At 51.9% G+C, this 20,208-nt stretch overlaps 1 protein-coding gene across 1 annotated transcript; it reads left to right on the plus strand.

Moving 5' to 3' along the window:
• Positions 1-550: 550 nt before the first annotated feature.
• ASXL1 (ASXL transcriptional regulator 1) lies at positions 551-18,048 on the plus strand. The gene is made up of 12 exons (XM_030463027.1): positions 551-646; positions 5,050-5,132; positions 7,824-7,932; positions 9,057-9,177; positions 9,252-9,349; positions 9,667-9,760; positions 10,046-10,198; positions 10,607-10,770; positions 10,861-10,957; positions 11,492-11,597; positions 12,013-12,628; positions 13,375-18,048. The coding sequence occupies exons 1-12, from the start codon at positions 587-589 to the stop codon at positions 16,273-16,275; spliced, it is 4,602 nt and encodes a 1,533-aa protein (XP_030318887.1). The 5' UTR covers positions 551-586; the 3' UTR covers positions 16,276-18,048.
• The last annotated feature ends 2,160 nt before the right edge of the window (positions 18,049-20,208 follow it).

The raw sequence follows: 20,208 nt of genomic DNA on the forward strand, positions 1-20,208 counted from the left end.
CTCGTCCCACTCGTGGGCCATGAGGCGAGGCCCGAGGCAGCGGCGGCTCCCGGCGTGCGGCGCGGGGCGGGCGGAGCCCTCCGGGAGTTGTAGTCCGTGGGCGGGAGCGGGTGGGCGGGAGCGGGGGCGGCGGGGACTACAAGTCCCGGCAGCCCTTGCGGTTTGTTTTCCTTCAAACAGGCCCAGGCCCCGCCGCGCGCGCCTCCCGCCCTCCGCCCTCCCCACCCCGAAGGCTCCGCCCCTCCGGTCGCGGCCGCTCTGGTCCCGCCGTGTCCCGCCGCGGCCACCGTCGCCGAGCCCCGCCTCCTCCCCCGCTGCTCCCGGCCCTTTGACCCCGTTGTTATGCCGGGCCCGAGCCGCCTCCGCCGCCTCCTCCTCCTCCTCCTCTTCCTCCTCCCGTAGCGCCCGGAGCCGCCCCCGCCTCGCGCCCCGCCCGCCGCCGCCGCCGCCCCGCCCCGCGCGCCCGCCGCCCCGCGCGCGCCCCGCCCCGCCCCCGCCGCCCGCCCGCCCGCCCGCGCGCGCCTAACGGTCCCGCGCCCGCCGCGCCGCCGCCCCGCGCGGGAGGAGGAGGAGGAGGAGGAGGAGGATGAAGGAGATGAAGCAGCGGAGGAAGAAGGAGCGCACGTGGGCCGAGGCCGCCCGCCTGGTGAGGGGGGAACGGGGACACCGGGAGAGGCCTGGGGCGGGCCCCGGGGAGCGGCCGCGGGGGCTCTGCTGGGCCCCGAGAGGCCTCACCCGCCCCGGCAGCTCCGCTCGCCGCCGGCCCGGCCCCTCCTCGAGTAACGGGCCGGAAGGGGGGGGGCGGGCGGGCGCTGCGGCCCGGAGGCTCCAGGCCGGGGCCCGGGTCTGCCGGTGTGGGGGGGCCGCCGGTGCCCCCCGGTGCTGCGGGCGGGATCCCGGCCCGGGGGGGGAGCAGAAGAGAGCCGGGAGGGGGGGAATGCAGCCCCCGGCCCGGTGAGGGGAAGTGGGCCGGGCTGGGCCGCCTGCCCGCCGAGGGGCCCCGGGCCGGGGTGTGGCGGGGCCCGGGTGAACTCCCGGGGCCGTTCGGTGTTTGGGGCCGCGGGGTTCCCGGGTCCGGTTCGGTTTGTTCCTTTCAGGCTCAAGGGAGGAACTGGAGCCTTCGGAGTGAGGCCTGGACCGGGACCGGTACCGGGCAGCACTGTCAGAACTTTTTGGTTTAATTCCTGAGGCTCCGGTTCCTCCCGGCACCCGCAGCCCTCAGGACACCGCCGGTACCGGTACCGGTGCCGAGCCCGGGGCTGGGATTGGTGTGCTCAGGGGTTATTGGTGAGGTTCAGGAGTCACCCCGGGGGTTTGTCTGGGGCTTTTTGTTCCTTTAGGGGGTGTCAGGGGGGGTTTGGGTCATGGCTGGGGACTCCTCTGTGTGAAATCTGTACAAACACCGGGACAAAGGAGGGGGGTGGGGGGCTCAGGAGGGGTCCTGGGGGGGCTCTGGGGGGCTGGGGGGGTTCTGGGGGGCTGGGGGAGCTCCTTCCCTTTGGCCTCTGCCCTCGTTGTGACAGTGACACCCAGGAGTGCCCAAACCCGGGGTAAGGGGAGATCCAACCACCTGGGGCTGGGGGGATGGATCCTGCACACCTGGGATCTCCAAGCAGGGATTGGCAGAGCCTGAGGGGGGTTTGTTGCCTTGGTTGTGTTTTTTTAATTTTTTTTAGGGTTTTTTTTTTATCTTTTGTGTGTGTTTTGGTTTTGCCAGGCCAGTTTTAGTGCTGGGGCACACAGACATGCTGAGGGGACTGTGGGTGAGTCCAGCTGAGGCTGGTGTCTGGCTCGGAGGGCACTGAAGTGCAGTCCTGGTGCTCCTCCTGAGTGAGATTTGTTTGGCTCCCAGAGTGTTTTCTTACTGCTTGCCAAGAGGAAACCTAATCAGACAAGCATCTGTCCTCCAGCAACTTGCACAATCTTTTGTGTGCAGATCCTAATGGTTTAGACTTATGTGGCTGTGCTTGAAAAACTTGAAAAAAGGACCCAAGCCCCTGTAGGACCTGGCTGCAGGCAGCTGGTGGGCTGGCACTTCGCTGGGGGTTTCTCTCTGAGAACCTGGGCTGTGTCTGGGGTGCTGTGCTGGGGGGTGCAGAGGCACAGAGCCCCCTCACCCATCTGTCCTGAGCCCTGAGAGGTGGGGAAAATGCAGTGTTGATGGGCTGGGACTCCAGAGCCATCTCCCAGCACCTCCTGATCCTCACGGGGTGATGGAGAAGGGATCTTCTCACCTGCCCTTTGGGCACAGTGGGTGCAGGAGGTGTCTGAGCCTCAGCAGCATCTTAGAGCCATTGATGGACCAGAAATAGAACAATCTCCTCCTGGATTATCCACTTAGAGAGACCCAGAGTTGTGGAGCTGCACTTGCAGCTCACAGGACTGATTGTAAACCCACTAAAAATAGATCTTTCTGTAACACTCCTCTTACACATGCTCCCTGTCAGGATGCTGTCAGCTCTCCTTCCTGAGGGCCGTGGCAGCATTGTGCATTCCTCTCCATGTTTCTGGGAATTGGGCAAAAAGTGCTTTTCAGTGCTGCTGCTCCTGCAGAGCTCACGTGAAGCACATTCCATCTGAGAAGCCTTTGGAATGGAGCTGAACCCCCACAACCATGGGGCTGTTCAGAAAGTGCTGCCAGCACCAGGCCTCTGGGAAATTAATTGTGGGGGTGATGTGAATTCCTGTAATTAGGGGTCTGGGAACCCTGGGCTGTCAGGGTTACAAACAGAGGAGGGGAAAAACACCTCGGGTTTAGGGGTGAGGAAGAGGCAGTGCTGCTGGAGCTGTGTCCTGGGGCTGGGCAGGGATGGAGGGACAGGATGGAGGGGCAGGGATGGAGGGACAGGGATGGAGGGGCAGGGATGGAGGGACAGGGATGGAGGGACAGGGATGGAGGGACAGGGATGGAGGGACAGGATGGAGGGACAGGGATGGAGGGGCAGGGATGGAGGGACAGGATGGAGGGGCAGGGATGGAGGGACAGGATGAAGGGACAGGATGAAGGGGCAGGGATGGAGGGACAGGGATGGAGGGACAGGATGGAGGGGCAGGGGTAGAGGGGCAGGGATGGAGGGGCAGGGATGGAGGGACAGGATGGAAGGACAGGGATGGAGGGGCAGGATGGAGGGGCAGGGGTAGAGGGACAGGATGGAGGGGCAGGGATGGAGGGACAGGATGAAGGGGCAGGGATGGAGGGACAGGATGGAAGGACAGGGATGGAGGGGCAGGATGGAGGGGCAGGGGTGGCTGCAGGGGCTGCTCTGCCCTGGCAGGATGGACACTTGATACAGCTGGGCACTGGAAATTCCCCTGAGCACAGGATCTTCTCTCTTTATGGGAGTGCTGGTTGGTGCTGAGTGTCTGGCTGTGGGGTTTGCTCTGTGTCTGCCCCTCCAGAGGCAGGGTGCAGCATTCCTGCCTTCCTGGGAGCAGGAGTGTTCCATGTGGTGCCTCCTGCCCTGGGCTCAGGACACAGATCCCAGGACACGGTGTAACCTGGTGGGGTTCCTTGACTCAGAGTATGGCTTAGCACTTCCTTTGAGCTTTTCTTTAAGCCCCTGGTGGTTCCATTGTGTTCAGGTTACCCAGTTCTCAGATTTCCCTCCCCTGCCAGGTTAGCTCCCCTGATGCTTTATGATCCTGAGGCATCTGCAGAGAACAGTTGGGTGGACGTGCTGTAAGAAATTCCTTTTGTCACCAAGTGCCACTGAAGTGCAGAGCTCAGTGCCACGAGCTGGGGTTCCTCCTCTTCCAGGGGCAGGGGATGGCATGGAGGTGCAGCTGGGCCCTGCACAACATCTATATGTATATTTTTAATTATTTTTTTAAATTGTTTGAAGTGTCAGCAGGCCCTGTGCCTTTGCCCTGGGACTGCAGTGACTCAGTTCTGGATGTTGCTGATACAAAATGGGGCGTTTTGAGTTCCCCCCACTGGCTTCTCCCTCAAGTCAGACTGGAAGCCTGCACAGGGACAGCTGAAATCAGGATTGTGAGTGTCCTTGTGGCCACGCTGGGGGAATTCAGGGCAGTTACCATCAGAGGTTCCCCAGTCAGTGCCTGTGGCAGTTTCTCAGCCTTCCTGCTCACTCAGGCCCTGTGGATCTTGGTGCTTTTTGCATTCAGGGAGCAGCAGTGTCTGGGGCAGGGCCAGTGAGGAGAGGGGGTGTGGGAGGCAGCTGTAGGGTGATCTGCTCCCCAGGAAACAGCATGGTTTGCATCTTATTTTTGTCCATTGTTTCCTGGTTATGTGGGTAATCTCCTTACCCACAGAAATGTCTGCTCCTCTTTTTGAGTTGTTGCTTCTAGGCAGTTTGGAGTAATAAGTTCCACAGGCTTGGGGAAAAAAAATCCATCTCAGAGCCTCTTTGCTTTGCATGTAGGTGACACCTCTGCTCATCATGTAATGTATGACAGGCTGAGCTGCTGTTTCTTGTTTTGCCTTTTTAATACCTGATTTTACTGCTTTTCTTCCACAAGCAAGCAGTCCAGGTCTTTTTAGTGTCTTTAGTCATAGTTTTTTTGACATCCTTTACTGTTGTTGTTGTCCTGTGCTGAATTCTGACTCTTGCCCATGGAGCCCTTCTTGGGATGGGCCCAAGATGAAATGAGTGCTGTGACCTGGGGCAGAGGTGCTGCTGAATTCTGCAGCTTCACACTCGGTGTCTTTACTGGCAGAAGAACACTGGATTTAGTGAGAGGTGTGAAGGTGTGCAGTGTTGTCCCAAGCTCTGCAGCTTCCCAAGCTGTGTCTGGCACTGGCTCTCTCTGGTGTGATGGAAGTTGGTGGGAAAGCTGCCTCTGGGTTCATGCTATGGGGCTGAGGCCAAACTCTGCTTTTTTCTGTCCTTCATGTTCATATTTCAGTTAATTAGGGACCAGGTTAAGGGAAGCCTCGTGTGATGATCACCACGATCAGATCATGAGGTAGCATGAAATGTTTAGGGTGAGTCTTTTGCAGATGAATAAAGTTCTAAGAGGCACCTTACTGAGCAGCTGTGTGCATGCAGAAGGAAACTCTGAAATAACACATGATTTCTGCCTTTTCAGGTGCTGGAAAATTACTCTGATGCTCCTATGACCCCCAAGCAGATTCTGCAGGTCATAGAGTCTGAAGGACTGAAGGAAATGAGGTTAGTATTGATGATCTTGTCTGAACCGTGGTGTGGAGCCTTGTGGTGCTTTCTGCAATTCTGCTTCATCCCCAGCCCACCTCTCTTCCTTTTTTCTCGTTCCAGCCTGGCCATTTCAGATGGCATTTATAGACATTTCTGTACAGGTTGTGAGGCTTTTTCTTTGACAATAACTGGAAGCTGCTCTTGGATTTGTTGGTAACAGAGAGAGTCCCCTTCACCCATCTGTTGTGAAATCAATGCCTCGTGCAGGTAGCACTCCTGCACTGTCTGGTACTTACCACTTGGATGCTTCTCTCTCTCCTAAGTAGCTCCCAGTAGTTTCTGTTATTGTGACTCTGGTGTGACTGCAGATTAAGTTCTGTCACCTCTGATGTTTCATTTCTAGAGCAGACATTCTCTTTTAGGAGGCTCATAAAAGTCATCTTTATTTTATATTGCTCTCCTGGCTTCTGCTCAGACTTTGGAGCAGTGTGATAGCACAGCTCACACTCTGGTGGCAGAGGAGCTGCTCATCTCACTGTGGGTTTGTGTGGAAAAGAACCTGATACAGAGCCTTGGAAATGACAGGAGGGGGGGATCTGCTTCCCTTGGTTAATTTCCTGTCAACTTCCATCCATTTCTGTGACAAGAGGAGAAAAGAAATACAGATCAAAGGAAGTAGGTAACTGATAGCCCAAATGCCTCAGTTAGTGCTGGGTGGCAAGCAAACCAAGTTTGATTCCCAGAGACAGGAGCAGCAGTGTCCTGGGACTGCCCCGGGGTTGGCTCTGTGGAAATCCATCCCCCTGGGCTGTCTCTGGTGTTGGTGTTTGCCAGCCTGGTCTTTCCCCTGCCACAGCAGGTGCCCCAGTCTCTGCTGGGAGCCAACCACTCAGTGTTCCCTTGGTTCTGCTCCTCCTTTGTGTCTGACCTGACCTCAGGAAGCAGCTGGGGGGTTTGAATGGTGAAACCTGGTGATGTACCCAGAGGAGTGTGTTAGAGTTGGTGCTGTTTGGAGAGGAACAAACCCCCTCCTGCTGGCACTTTGCACTGCTTTGGGTATGGGCACCAGGCTCACTGAGTACAGTTCAGATGGGAGTTTCATGAGGGCTTTCAGATACCTCGGTGCTCCAGACCTTTCTTACATCAGTCCTTTAACCCAAGCAGATGGCTGAAGATCTGTGTGTGTCCCTGCTAAAGGTTCCAGCAGGGCTCTCCTCACACTCACAAATTATCTCCCCTCTCTGACAAGTGACCTGCCACACTGTGTAGCTGAAGACCAAGCTTGGAGCATGTGTCAAGTTCAATCCCACAGAGCTAAACCATTCCTGTGAAGGTTGGTGCTTGTCCCTTGGGATCTCTGCCTTTCCTTCCATGGTCAGAAATTCTCTGCTTTAAGGGGAAAAAAAAAAAAAGAGGTTTTTTTTCCAGGGCATTATTGTTCACAGAATGAAGGTGGTGATCCTGCCTGCCTAAATATGCTGTGGATTTGCTGGTGCTTGTCCAGAAGCCTTTCCTGAAACTCCATTTCCTGAAGGAAACTACTTGTTGCCTGCAGAGGTTTTTTCCCCTTTGAATCAATCCTGATCCTGAGCTGGTGAGCCCTGCCTTGGGATCACTAATGGGCCAGGACACAGCCCAGCACCATTGCTGAGTTCTGGCTCCTCAGAGAGTCTAAACTGTTTGTTTGGGTTTTGTTGGGGTTTTTTTGGTTAGTTTTTTGGTTTTTATTTTTGCATTTTGGGGAAAACTTGTTTATTTTGCTCTTCTCCAACTCGTGCCCTGTGCCTCGGGGCACTGTTGAACACTGTCCAGTAGGACAGGAAGCTGGGAATTTTTGTCATAGTATCTGAAAGTGAATCAAGGTAATCTTTTGGTTTTGTTTTTTTTTTACCAAAGCCTATGAGGAAATGTCCCAAACACACTCAGAACAGAAACAGAATTGTTCTAAGTTTTCAATTTGAGAATCATTTTCTTTGAAATGTTTGGTCTCAATCCAGTTTTTAGTTTCACTTTTAATAGGAATGAAATCAATACTGCTTCAATGTCTTTTCCAGGTCACTTTCTGCATGTTCACGGGTGACGTGCTGGAAAACACGAGGTTACGTGGCACGGAAGTCCCCTCAGTGTCAGGGCAGGGTGGTCCTTGCACCAGGGAGTGTCCTGGGATTTGACAAATTGGCACCAGAGATTTTATATCTAACTCTGCTAGTGTGGTTCTGTCTGTGACGTGTCAGGGAAGACATTCCAGAAACACATCTGTGTGTGATTGATGCTGAGTTTGTTTGCATCTTTCTACTGCTGAATAACCCTGGATAGGTTCTTTGGTTTTGGCTTTTTGTTTGGGGTTTGTTGTTTGGGGTTTGTTTTGGGTTTTGTTTTTTGTGAAATCAAACCAACTGTGGAAGGTTCAAGAAAAGAAAGGGAGGAAACAGGTAATAAAAATCAGAAATGTCTAAAAATGGCTGAGAGTAACTTTAAAATAGGTGTAACATTTCCTGTTTTCTTCTGATTCCTTTGCTGTGATGTGTTGAGGCTGATGAGGTCAAAAATTAAAATTAATCCTGTTGTGACTGAGTGCTTGTCCTGTGCCCTTACCAGACGTCCTCTCTCTGCCTCTGTCAGCAAGATGGTGCCTGTTGAGGACAAAACTTCAGGAGTGTTTTCTTGGTAGGGCCATTTCTCACAAGTGTTGTGGCTCTGTTGCAGTGGCACCTCTCCCCTTGCCTGCCTCAATGCCATGCTGCACTCCAACTCCAGGGGAGGGGATGGGCTCTTCTACAAACTGCCCGGACGCATCAGCCTCTTCACCCTCAAGGTAAAGCTTCCTGCTCCCAGCTCAGGGTCAGGGGGTGAGTTCTGCCTGTGTGCAGCTGAACGTGCTGCAGGTGAGATCCTCCTGTGAGAGTGTGTCTGGAAATCATTATTTTGTGAGAGCTTCCAGCTCTCTTCTGCCATATGGGATAAACTCCCTTTGAAACCCCCCACTTCTTGAATTGCACAAGCAAGATAAATCCTCTTATTCCAGGATGTGGTGTCCAACTCAGGTGGCTGCTTATCAAGACAATCCCATTCCCTCCTTTTCTGCCAGCCACAAGGGAGCACAGCCAACCAAGAAATTAATCTGGTCTGAGAGCTTGTAGCTACAAGTAAAATCTTGATAGGAAAATGTATATTCATTCTGCTGGCTGTTTGTTCTGGGTTCCACTGCAGTCCCTGTATGTTTAGCACCACCATTTTCCTTGGATCGTGAGGTCTCTCTGGAATGTTTTTTATTTTTAGTTTATTGTCCCAGTAATCATAAACATTGAACATGTTTCTGGTCTCAGGCTTTTCTTTGGCATTGTTGTGTGCTGTTGCATTCTCTGATAAATATCAGCTTGATAGACAACAGGTATCTCAGCTATTTCGTTTGCCTCTTTCTTTTTTTCTGCTTCCAGAAAATGGTGTTGAATTGCCATATTTAGCTGCAAATAGACAGCATTGAAATGGCTTTGATTATGCAAGCAGGAAATACATCTCTTGGGCTGCCTATTTTAGTCTTTGGCTACTGTGATGCTACCTGTTCCTTCGCAACAAGAATGAGAGACTTCTCTTTAATAGGCACTGCTTGATGAGTGATCAGTGTTAGTGCTTTGGATATGTTTGAGTTACTTGTCTAGGAGGTGTCTGTGAAGTGTGAGAGTAGCTTGTGTGACATCTGTGCCACTGTGAGCCCAAATATGCTTTTAAATACCTTTTTGTTTCAAGGATTAAGATAGGAAAGATGATAAAAAAAAAGGGGCAAGGTTTAAAAACTGTGTTTACTACTGTTCCTGTTGGTTAAAGTTGGGGTGGGGAGGGAGGCCTGTAGCATCCCAGTTCTCTCTGCCCCTTTAGCTGTAGCATCCCAGTTCTCTTTGCCCCTTTAGCTGTAGCATCCCAGTCTCTTTGCCCCTTTAGAAGGATGCCTTGCAGTGGTCCCGGAATCTCTCTGTGCCAGAAGGGGAGGAGCTGGAGGATACAGCAGATGCAGAGAGCTGCGAGTCCAATGAAGCCAGCACTGTGAGTGGTGATAATGATGGTAAGTGCCTAATGACATTCCTCTTCAGCTGCAGGGTCTGCTTCTGTGTCTGACCAGGCACCTGTGTCTTTCAGTGTCTCTTGATGAAACCTCCTCTAACGCCTCCTGCTCCACTGAATCTCAGAGCAAGGGACCTCCTGCTACCAGGGAGAGCCACAGAGCTGCCTCCCAGGTAGGAGAAAGTGGGAATGATGGGAAGGGTGAAGCCTTTCAGGGAGAGATTTTATTTCTGCCCCATACCTGGGTGACTGCAGTGGCCCTCAGAGAGGTCTGGGCTGGCTCCCTTGGGGGTTGCAGGATGGGGAGGGATCGTGTGCAGGGAGATGACTTGGAATTCTCTGCTCTTCATAAATGCAACAGCACCTGCAGGTTTACCTAGGAACTGGGGAGTTCTTTAACTGAGGAATGTGTTGCTTCAAAGCTTATTTTACTCCTCCATAATGTCTTTGTTCCTTTTTTGTGTGTTTTTGGTTTCTTTCTGGGCTGCAGACAACCAAACAAAAGAAAAAGACTGGGGTGATGTTGCCACGTGTGGTCTTAACACCGCTGAAAGTGAACGGGGCACACATGGAGTCTGCCTCTGGTGAGCCTTGCTTTTCTTGTGGGGGTTTCTAAGGACTGCACATATAGCTTTTAATCAGTAGTCCCTCATTATCTATTCAATTTTCCTGAGGATTTCTTTAACTCTTACTGAGAGCACGTGGGACTGTAGAGTTGTGTGTTTAACTCCATCACAGTAGTCGGTAACTGGGCAATGCCCTGTGATGGTGGATCTGTTAATAGCAAATAAATCTTGTGTGTTAAACCACTCTCCAGTTTGGGCTTCTGCTGACCCTTGTACGTTTTTATGAAATGGTTTTGGTTTCAGGCTTCACGGGAAGGCACGCTGATGGGGAGAGCAGCAGCACATCCAGCAGCAGCAGCAGCTCCTTGGCGCTGTGCAAAGCCACCTTGCGCAGTCGAACAGAAATAAACAGGGATCCCCCACAGCTGCTCAGAGGCATCCGGAAGCCTGCACCTGGTAGGTGGCACTGAGTAAAGTTGGAAGAATAATTCTTCATAAAGAGCAAACGATTTTGAAGTCCATTTATGTCTAAGAAAAGAACAACAAGGTGTTGAGGCAAAGGACAATCTCAGGGATCGCAAGCTGAACCTTCCTGAGACAATAGTTTAAAGGTTTGCCTACTCTGAGGAGCAGCATTGAGAATTATACCTGGATGAGACAGAAACATGTCAGAATGTGACAGAAATGTCAGAGTTCCAGGTGCATGTCTGTTAATTGCTGTGTTAGAGAATCTTCATACTTGAGAGCTTTTCTCACAGATCTCCCTCCTTTGGCACTAGTAGTTTGACATGCATCTCTTCCCCATAATGTTGAAATACTTTTATATAATAATGTTGATCTTATTTGCCTGTCCTTAATCTCCAGGGCAAATGAAACGAAACCGGGGTGAGGACATTGACTTTGAAACACCTGGGTCCATCCTGGTCAACACAAACCTGCGAGCTCTGATCAACTCCAGAACCTTCAACGCGCTCCCGTCGCACTTCCAGCAGCAGCTCCTCTACCTGCTCCCCGAGGTGGACAGACAGGTGTGTGGGTGCAGGTCACGGGTGGATTCCATTCACTGCCCTGCCTCTTGCTTGCAGAAGGGCTGGAGCAGGTGCTGTGTGTCCCTGCAGGTGGGGGCTGACGGGCTGATGCGTCTCAGTGGCAGCGCCCTGAACAACGAGTTCTTCACCCACGCTGCGCAGAGCTGGAGGGAGCGACTGGCTGATGGTGAGGGACTTTGCTTTCCTGGGGAGCTGGAGAAAAGGTCCTCGTTTTCTGGGATTTTTTTTGTTTCTTTTACAGTTAACTATCAGGAATAGAGTCCAGCTTTGCAGTGTATCTGGGATTTTTTTTTTCTTTGTTTTACAGCTAACTATCAGGAATGGAGTCCAGCTTTGCAGTGTATCTGGCGATGTCCCCTCATTTTTTTTTATTTTTTTTTTTTATTATTCCTTTAAAATCAAATACACGTTTTCCTTTGGTACCATGGTACTTCCAGAATGAAATGGTGGAGGTGTAAAGTAGTGCCAGACTTGTATTTCCTTAAATGGTGGCCTGTGTCTGGTAAAACATGATTTATTTTCAGACTTGCTTGAGGCTGTGTGAGCATTGTCCTTAAGGAGTTGCAGGCAGCATGTGGTTTGGAGAGCAGGGCAATATCCTTCATGTATGTACAGCTCCTGTGCTGCTAGAGTTGGAAGGGCTGCATGTGCAGCATCAGTTTGGTTTGGAGCTGAACTTCAGTCTCTTGTTTCCACGAAGGTGAATTCACCCATGAGATGCAAGTTCGAATTCGGCAGGAGATGGAAAAGGAAAAGAGAGTGGAGCAATGGAAAGAGAAGTTCTTTGAGGACTACTATGGACAAAAGTGAGAAAATTTACCTTATCTATCCCATTTTATCTGTGTTTGTGGAGTGGCAGAGTGTGTTTCTGCTTGTGGATACCTGAGAAGATGCAGTATCAGCTCCTTGAGAAAATGGAGGCCGTGGGGTGAATGGTTCAGGGGAACCCTTGGTGGAACTGGCTGGGGCACAGCAGAAATTTGCAGCCCGCCTGTTTTGTTTCTGAGACAAGTTAATACTACTCATTTTCCATCACACATCTTCACATTTAATTGTTTTTTCTCCTGCCCTGTGGCAGTGATGTGTAGGTCATCTCATTGCAGACTGAGGTTTTGCCTGCTCTGTGACCCCTGTGGTGACAGTGCAGCTACAATTAAGCGATGAAATCCTTAAATTAGGATGGGCTTTAGCTTTTAGCTAGTTTTTATGTTTGCCTCGTAGGTTGGGCCTGACCCAAGAAGAATCCCAGGAGCAGAATTTGGTGCAAGAAGATGCAGAGAACAGGACAGGAGTGTCTGTTAAAGGAGAGGCCAGGCTGCCCCGTGGCCCCTCCACGCGGCAGAGGGACGGGCGCTTCAGGAAACGCTCCCGGGCTGACCTGCGCTGCAGAGCCAGGAGGAGCCTCTACAAACTGCGTGAGCCTGAGCAAACAGAGGCTCCCAAAGAGCCTGCTTCAGTGGGACCAGATTCCTCTCTCCATAAAGAGTCAAAGCCTGAGACAGACCTGAAGAAAGATGAGGTGACCGGCCCTTCGGCTGCTGGGCTGAAGCCGGAGAGTTCAGACTCGCACCTCTCTGCAGAGACTTCCAAACCACACAGTAAATCAGAAGATCCATCGTTGGCAACTGCAAACAGAATTCCCAGTTTGCCCCAGGAGAGCTCTGCTCAGGAGCCCAAGGACCAGAAGAGGAAATGCTTTGAGGAGGCTGCCTCTGCCTCCTTCCCCGAAAAGAAGCCCCGGCTTGAAGATCGTCAGTCCTTTCGTAACACAATTGAAAGTGTTCACCCAGAAAAGCCACAGCCTACTAAAGAGGAGCCAAAAGTCCCACCCATCCGGGTAGGAAAGGGAATTAGAGCTGCTTGGTATCTCGGGGCTGTCATGATCAGTAGCATCAAAATGTTATTAAAATGTCAAGGGTTGTCATCTTTGGAGAAGCAGTGGAAGGGTTTTGCTGGGAGAGCTGGCTGAGCACTGATTGCTGCTGCAGTTCCCTATCTCATTTAGAGTGGAAAATCAGTCCAAGGTCTTTGCACAAGAGCACTGGGTAACCTTGACTTGCTCTCCTAGATTGCATTTCTGCAGCTACAGAAATCACTTCTGAAGCCAGCTGCAGAAGAAACCTTCAAATCGTATCCTTTCTCCTGTGTAGTTTCTCAGTTCCTTCCCTTTGGGGCAGAATCCCAGAATTCTGTCTGACTTTCCCCATTTTAACTGGAGGTGTCCATCGTGTTAGCTTCAGGGTAATATCCTGATGCAGAGGAGACCACTCTAATTTCTGAAAATCTGAATGCAAATCACTTATTGTGTATTTGTTTATGGGCTCTGGTAAAAAAACCCCAAACATGCCAATATTAACATCACGTAAAGCATGACAGAGCTTTACACAGAGGCTATGGAGAGCATGGTGCTTTTCTGCCAAAATTAATTTTTAAGTTGGAATTCCAAATGTAGGTTTGAATTCTTGCAGTAAGGATTGTGATGAACGGGTGCCAATAAAATGCATTTCTCTGTCTGGAAATGGTCAGGTTCAGCACTAATCCCTTTCCCCTATTTTTTTTTTTCTTTTTTTTTTCTTTGTCCAGATTCAACTTTCACGTATTAAACCACCCTGGGTGGTTAAAGGTCAGCCCACTTACCAGATATGCCCCAGAATCATCCCCAACACGGAGCCCTCCAGCCGGGGCCGGGCCGGGGCCAGAACCCTCGCAGACATCAAAGCCCGAGCTCTGCAGGCCCGAGCCCAGCGAGAAGCTGCCACAGCAGCCATCGGAGGAGGGGGTGGCCCAGGTGGAGGGAGAAGCAGGGATGAAGGAGGTGGTGGTGGAGGAGGAGGATCCCGCAGCCGCACCGAGCACAGGAGATCCAAGAGAACCCGTGGGAAGCGCCCGTCAGATCTGCAGCGAGCACAACTACTGCCGCCCCCCTGTCTGAAGGGAGAGAGGGCTGAGGAGGTGAACACGAGTCCCTTCTGCTCTGCCAGAGAAGGCCCCTTGTCCTCACAGAGAGAGGAAAGCGGTGGTGTGGAGTGTGCTGCAGGCTCAGGAGGAGCTCAGCCTGGCGATGGTTGCCCTGGCAGGCAGCTCTGTGAGGCTTGGACTGGGTCAGCCTTGGGAAACGCAGCTCCTGAGAGGCAGGAGGAGAGTCCTGAGCAGCAGCTCCTCTCTGAGCCACGGACCCAGCCCCCTCCTTGTGCTGCACCTCAGGAGAGGCAGAGTCTGAAGCTGAAGTGTCTGGTCCCTCCAGAGAGCAGTCTGTCCCGTTGGCAGGGACCTGCTGTTGGTGCCATGGGAGATGGGGCTGTGTCAGCACCTGGAGATGTCCCTTCTCCCCCCGTGCAGCTGGATTGTCACTCAGACACAAAGGAGAATTCCCCCAGTTGTCCCCCTCTGCTGCCAGAAGTGTCACCAGCCATTAAAGAGCCAGAGATGGTGATGAGCTTTAGATTTAATGGCTCTGAGACATTTGTGGAAAAACGTGTGGCTGATGGCAGCAACTCCAAGGCAGTGAGTGGTGGAGCAGAGAGCGTGGCCCCTGCCCTGTGTAACTGCTCCCACCCCCGGGCAGAGAGCTCCAGTGATGGCAAAGCAGGTGGTGAGGAGGAGCAGGACACAGGGGACCTGGTGAAACCCTCGTCACAGGATGACTTCAGATCTCAGAGCAGGATAGATACCTCTGAAAAACTCCTGCAGCTGCAGGAGTGGTGCCCCAGAACAGCACCAGAAGGTGCACATCAGGCACTGGGAGAGACTGGAGAGTCGCAGAGAAATGGAGATGCTGAAGTTCAGAGCACACACAGTGAAACAACAGAGACTGCCTCAGACTTTGAAGGTGATGTGGCTGATGAGAGTGTGGAGATGGATTTGTGTTTCAGGAGCGTCAGCTGCAGGGAGGTGGCTGGAAAAGAGTCCTCCTGTCCCAGCAGCTCAGAGAGAGGTGACAGGATCAGATCCCAGTCCTCTGGGGAATCAGATGGTCTGGCCCGTGGTGTGGACTTCCCTGCCATGGCAGCAGTGGGTGCTGGGCCTCCAGCCCGGGGCTGGGCACCACGGGCACCATCGCCCCAGAAGCCTGAGCAGCAGAGGGGTGCTGCCCGGCCCACGTCCTCAGTTGAAACCAACAACCCTTTGGTGATGCAGCTGCTTAAGGGGAGCCTCCCCCTGGAAGAAGTTCTCCCAGTATCTCACGCCAGCATCAAGCTGGAGGTTACACAGCCAGTGCTGGACAAGCAGCCAGAAAGTCACTCCCTGGAACTGGATAGAGGCAGCAGTTGCTATTTTGGCAAAGGATCTTCTCCAGATGTAGGGATAAAGAGGAGTGTCCTAAGTCAGAGCGATGACTTCCACTCAGTGACATCTTCCATAGGTCCCCAGGGAATGCTGTGTGGATCAGGGGCAGCACTGCCCAGTGCAGAGGATGTGGAGGATCAGTCTGCTCCAGAAAAACATTCCAAAGTTGGCTTGGCTTTCAGTCGCCAAGACCAACTGGTAAATGTGGCAAGTGCCTCTCAGAACCCTGAAGACTCGGGCCCTCGTGAAAGAACATTCTCTTCCTGTAGTTTTGAGGAGCAAAAGGAATTGTCCAAGGTCCATCAGGTGCCACAGCACAACCCAGTGACAAGTGTCATTGCAAATAAAAGTCCAGAGAAGCGGAACGCCTCGACGGAGCCTCGTGTCATACCTCCTGCTGTCACCTCTCTTGGTCCAAATCAGACAGGAGGTATATCAGCCAACAAAAACCATGGAGTTCAAGGCAAAAAACTCTTTGGTTCTGGGTTCCCTCGCAACCCCAGTCTGCGACTGCATCACTCCAGGGCTCTGGATCCAGTGTCAGCCATGGGAACTTTGTCCCCCAGCAAACGGGTGCCCCTGGTCAAGAGCCGTGCACCAGGAGAGGGAATGCCAGCTGCAAGGGAGGAATGGACTTCAAAGCAGCAGGGAGACACCCTGGGAGGAATTAAGAATGGGAACGTGTTGGGGTGTGGCAGCCTGGCCAAGAGCAACGTGGAGAACCTGAAGGATGCGGCACAGAACCCCACGGAGCCATCCGAGCACTCACAGAGTGTCCCACTGGGGATGGACTTGCCATTTTTTAAGTTGTCAAGGGAACCAGGAAAAGGACACAATCACCCTTTGGAGCCTTCCTCCATACCCTCCCAGCTCAATATCAAGCAAGCGTTTTATGGGAAGCTTTCTAAGCTGCAGCTTAATTCCAGCAGCTTTAATTATTCATCCAACACTCCAGCTTTTCCCAGAAGCCTTGCTGGAAGTGTGATGCAGCTAACCCACAAAGCGAACTTTGCTGCCAACCACAACACCTCCCTCTCTGTGCAGATGTTTGCTGACAGCAGCAGTGTTGATGAGATCTCATTCAAGTGCTCGTGCAGCCTCAAAGCCATGATCATGTGTAAGGGCTGCGGGGCCTTCTGTCACGACGACTGTATAGGACCCTCTAAGCTTTGTGTATTGTGCCTTGTGGTGAGATAATAAATTCTGGCCATGGGACAGAGTGTACCTTCAGTGTGTGTATTTTGGTAACGACTGATCCTCAAACCTGTACACAAGATGCTCTCCTGGTTATAGTAGAAGTGCTGCCACACTTTGTTCTGGTGAGGAAAAGTTGACTTCCCTTCCCACGGAAACCTCCAGTGCAAACCCCTCCCTTGCTCACGGTTCCGCTCCCGCCGGAGCCATCCTCCTGCTTTGTGCCATCCTGGAAATGCTGGTTGTGCTCTGGTCCACGTGCTGAGGCTGGCACCAGAGGCAGTTTGCTGTGGGCAATCCCTGGACCCTCCGTTGAGGAAACCTTGACATCCAAAGGAACTGGAACGGGGTGTGTTCCATTTCAGGGCTGCGCTAGGTGAGGCCCGACAGTCTTCCACTCTCCCCTCCTGCCATCTCCATTCCTGGTTTGTGTGGGAAGTCTGGCTGTGCAGCAAGGCTGAGCGTGGAGCCCTGATGGTCCTCTGGGGCCTGTGGATGCTGCAGCAGGAGCTGGTGATGCTCCCTCGGCAGGGTGGATGGATGGAGCCCACTGGAGAGGGAAAAAAGAAAAAAAGTGTCAGGTGCCAACCAAATGCCTTCTGCTGGTCTGCAGGACAATGTGTGGCCCCAGGGACTGTGTGCCTGGCCGAGCTCTCGTCCAGCTGCCATCACTTGCCTCTTGGCTGACTTGTCACCAGCCCCTGCAGAAGGCTGGGGGCTCTTAGAGCTCCTTGCTGCAGCCTGTGACCTCCGTGCTGCAGCCCGGCGAGAAGGACCTCAACACGACCACATCTGACCAAGCGTCCAGCTGGGCATCTGTGTGACCATCATCTAACACTTAAAGCAGTATTTCTTCCTATTTGTTTTGGGGGTTTTTTTTGTTTGATTTTTTTTTATATTTTCATTCTTGGATGTATAAAGTGAATTATTTGGCTCCTGTAAGTATCCTCTATGCATCTGTTGGATCATGTATTTATATGTTGTACACAGTACTGGCCAACTCTGTAAATGGATGTAATGTACATAGAACATAAAGGGTTCTTTTTTTTTTTTTTTTTTTTTGTTTTTCTCTCCCCTTCCTTGGATTTCCAGGCTCTACAGCAGTGTTGCATTAAAGTGGTGTTAGTTACTGACCTGCAGCTGTAGTCAGAGCCACTGTCCGGTCCTGCCTGACGTGAGGCTCAAGGTGTCCCTGGGCTCTGCCCGTGGCGATGGGTTTGCTGTGACCCTGCTGCTCCTCCAGGCCACTGCTGTTCTGCTGGAGCTGTGAGAAGATGAACATCCTTGTGCATCCAGGGCTGGGGAGCAGAACCATGGTTCTTCCTCTTTGGAGCAATCACTGAGCCAGAGTGAGTTGCTGCAGCGGGAGGAGAGATGGATGGTGTCACCGGAGCAGCCGGTACAGCAGTTGTAGGGGGTTTCTTTTTTATTTTCTCTTGTCCCTTTTCTAGCTCTCTCCTACCTCCCTTCACCATGCACTTTTCCTTTTTAACCGTACAAGTCCCTGTGTGAGATGCAAGCCTGAGGGATGCAACAAGTTTAATCTCTGACATGGTTTATCCTTCCTGCACCCCACAGCCTCGTGCTGGGGGAAGGAGCCAGAGCCCAGGACCTGCTTACCAAAGATCAGGAGCAGAGCTGGGGTCCGGCTCTGCCTCCTCTGGGGCCACTGTCGTGTACAGTTTGAAGAGGTCTGGTTTGCAGAGCCCTCGGGGGGGCCCTGCTCGTGTATGTCCCTTGTGGTATTGGAAAAATAAACACGCGGTAAAACCTGCAGCTGTGGTTTTGTGCCTCTTTATCTGAACTCCTCCTCTCTGCTCTCTGAGGCACTGTTGCTTTTCCACTTCTTTAACTGGGAGTGTTCCAGAGCTGCTCCGATGGTTGGCTGGGAGTGTTGGGGGGAGGCTGCACTGTTCAGTGGCTTCATTAAATCAGTGTTTATGCACCTGCAGGTACTGGGGCTCCCACTGCAGCTTCCTGGCTGTGGGAGGGAAGGTTGGGGCTGGGGAGCCCCCGTAGTGACAGGGATGGGGGTGACACCAGGTCTGGCTGCTGCTGGTCCATGGCTTTTTGTCACCATCTCAAATACTGGATAACTGGATCTGGAGATGTTTTTGGAAGAAAACAACAACCTGACACCAGCTGCACTGTATTGTAAAGCAGCCTGTGAAGCTGATTGGTGTGGTGAGCACTGAATAACATGAATATAACATTGAATAACATGAATATAACGTTGAATAACATGAATATAGCACAGCTTATGGTGTTCTGTGTTGCAGTTCTGGTCTCCCTGTGTGGATCTTCCCCAGTCTGGACAGTGATCCTAAGCTGGGCAGGGGCTGCCCCTGAGTGACACCACCTCTGTCTTCATTCTCTAGTGCTGCAAAGTCCCCCTCGTGGAGCCCTGGTCCCCCTGTCACTGGGAGTTGGGGGATGAAGCAGGAGTGAAACCTGGGTCCTTCCGTCCTGACTGACTTGAAACCACAGGGAGATGGAAAAGGGGGAGAAGGAAAACTCCATCCTGGGAGAAGGTTTGTGGTTTAAACTCCACATTGCTCCTGTTGGGGGTCTGCACTTACCTGTAGGATGGTCACTGATGCTCTGCTGACTCTGGCAGACTGTGGCTGCCAGCAGAGGTGTGGTTAGAGGTGTCCAGATAATCAAAATACACTAAAAATAAGTAAAAAGTAGAGTTAGGTAAGCTTTAAAACTGCTAAATACCTGACATTGAGTTTTCTGTTCTATTGTGTGGTGGGTGATGATGTTGGGGTCAGTCACCTCTAGCAGAGGGAGCTTGAAGGCTTCAGGAGTGAAACCCCCTCAAAGTCACAAGTTCACACAGAGCAAATGTTGTTATTTGACCTGTGCTGCTCTCTGATAAGCAGCAGCTCCCCCACAGCCCTGCCACGGAGCTGCCATCTCAGGGATCTGTCCTGCCATCCCAGGACACCCCTGGCCCTGGGGCTGCAGGAGCAGGGCAGGGACTCCCCAGAACAAGATATTCCCAAGGCTGGGCAGCAGGGAATTCCTGCTGGAATCTGGGAACACCTCAGAGTTGAGGTTGGGTCCTTGGGGCAAATCAGGAGCACGGGCACCCACGTGTGACCCCAGAGGCACCGTCCCCACCCGTGCTGAAGGATGGGACCTCTCCTGCCCAGGCAGCCAGGAAGGCAAATCAGGAGAGTTTATCTACACAGTGCTTTGAGATGAAACATTTTATGGATGCAAAGATTTATTATACTTAGTGAATAAAGCTGATAAAGAAAAATCAGTATTTTCCAGGGGGGAGAGGGAGAACTTTCCACAAACTTCAATGAAAACTCCAATATTATTTTTTTTTTTCCACAAAACCAGACACTTCACAAAATTAATTTTGTCAAAATATAAGTTAAGCATAAAATCTGTGACCAGCCCCACTGGTGAGTGCTAACGCTGCTCTCTATGGTACCCACAGCTGTCTGTTAAGGAATGGCAAGCACAGCTTAGGTCACAATTACTGAAAGATGGGTGGTTTGGGGTTTTTTGTTTGCTTGTTCTTTCTTTTTCTTTTAACACCTCAATTTAGATCCCACTTGGTGATCAATCACCCCATGTGGTTGGGCTGGGGAGAGAAAGTGATGGGGCAAGGGGCAGCACCCAGGGGTGCTCGGCAGCGGAGGAGAAAGCCCTTTTTGTTATACAGTGTTTATTAAGTAGATTCAGTCTTATATATGATATACAGATCCAAAAGAAGAAAAAAAAAAAAGAAAAAAAAAAAGGATTCCACATACTTATGAAATCAGTGCATTTAGCAAGTAATACCATGGAGATAACAGCTTGATTAACAGCTCATTGGTCTTTGTTAAGTGAGGGGAACAGGGAGTTGGCCTGTGCTAATCATTCCACAAACAGAACAGAATTAAGTTGCATCACATATATAATAGACACACATTCTAA

The sequence above is a fragment of the Calypte anna genome, chromosome 20 (assembly GCF_003957555.1).
Source record: "Calypte anna isolate BGI_N300 chromosome 20, bCalAnn1_v1.p, whole genome shotgun sequence".
NCBI classification, from domain to species: Eukaryota; Metazoa; Chordata; class Aves; order Apodiformes; family Trochilidae; genus Calypte; species Calypte anna.

What these genes read in the sequence shown, in the direction of transcription:
- ASXL1 (XM_030463027.1), top strand. Translation starts at nt 587, where the DNA reads ATGAAGGAGATGAAGCAGCGGAGGAAGAAGGAGCGCACGTGGGCCGAG. An exon ending in GAAGGACTGAAGGAAATGAG is followed by an intron (nt 5,133 to 7,823) that starts GTTAGTATTGAT and finishes GCTCTGTTGCAG; the next exon opens with TGGCACCTCTCCCCTTGCCT. An exon ending in TGTGAGTGGTGATAATGATG is followed by an intron (nt 9,178 to 9,251) that starts GTAAGTGCCTAA and finishes TGTGTCTTTCAG; the next exon opens with TGTCTCTTGATGAAACCTCC.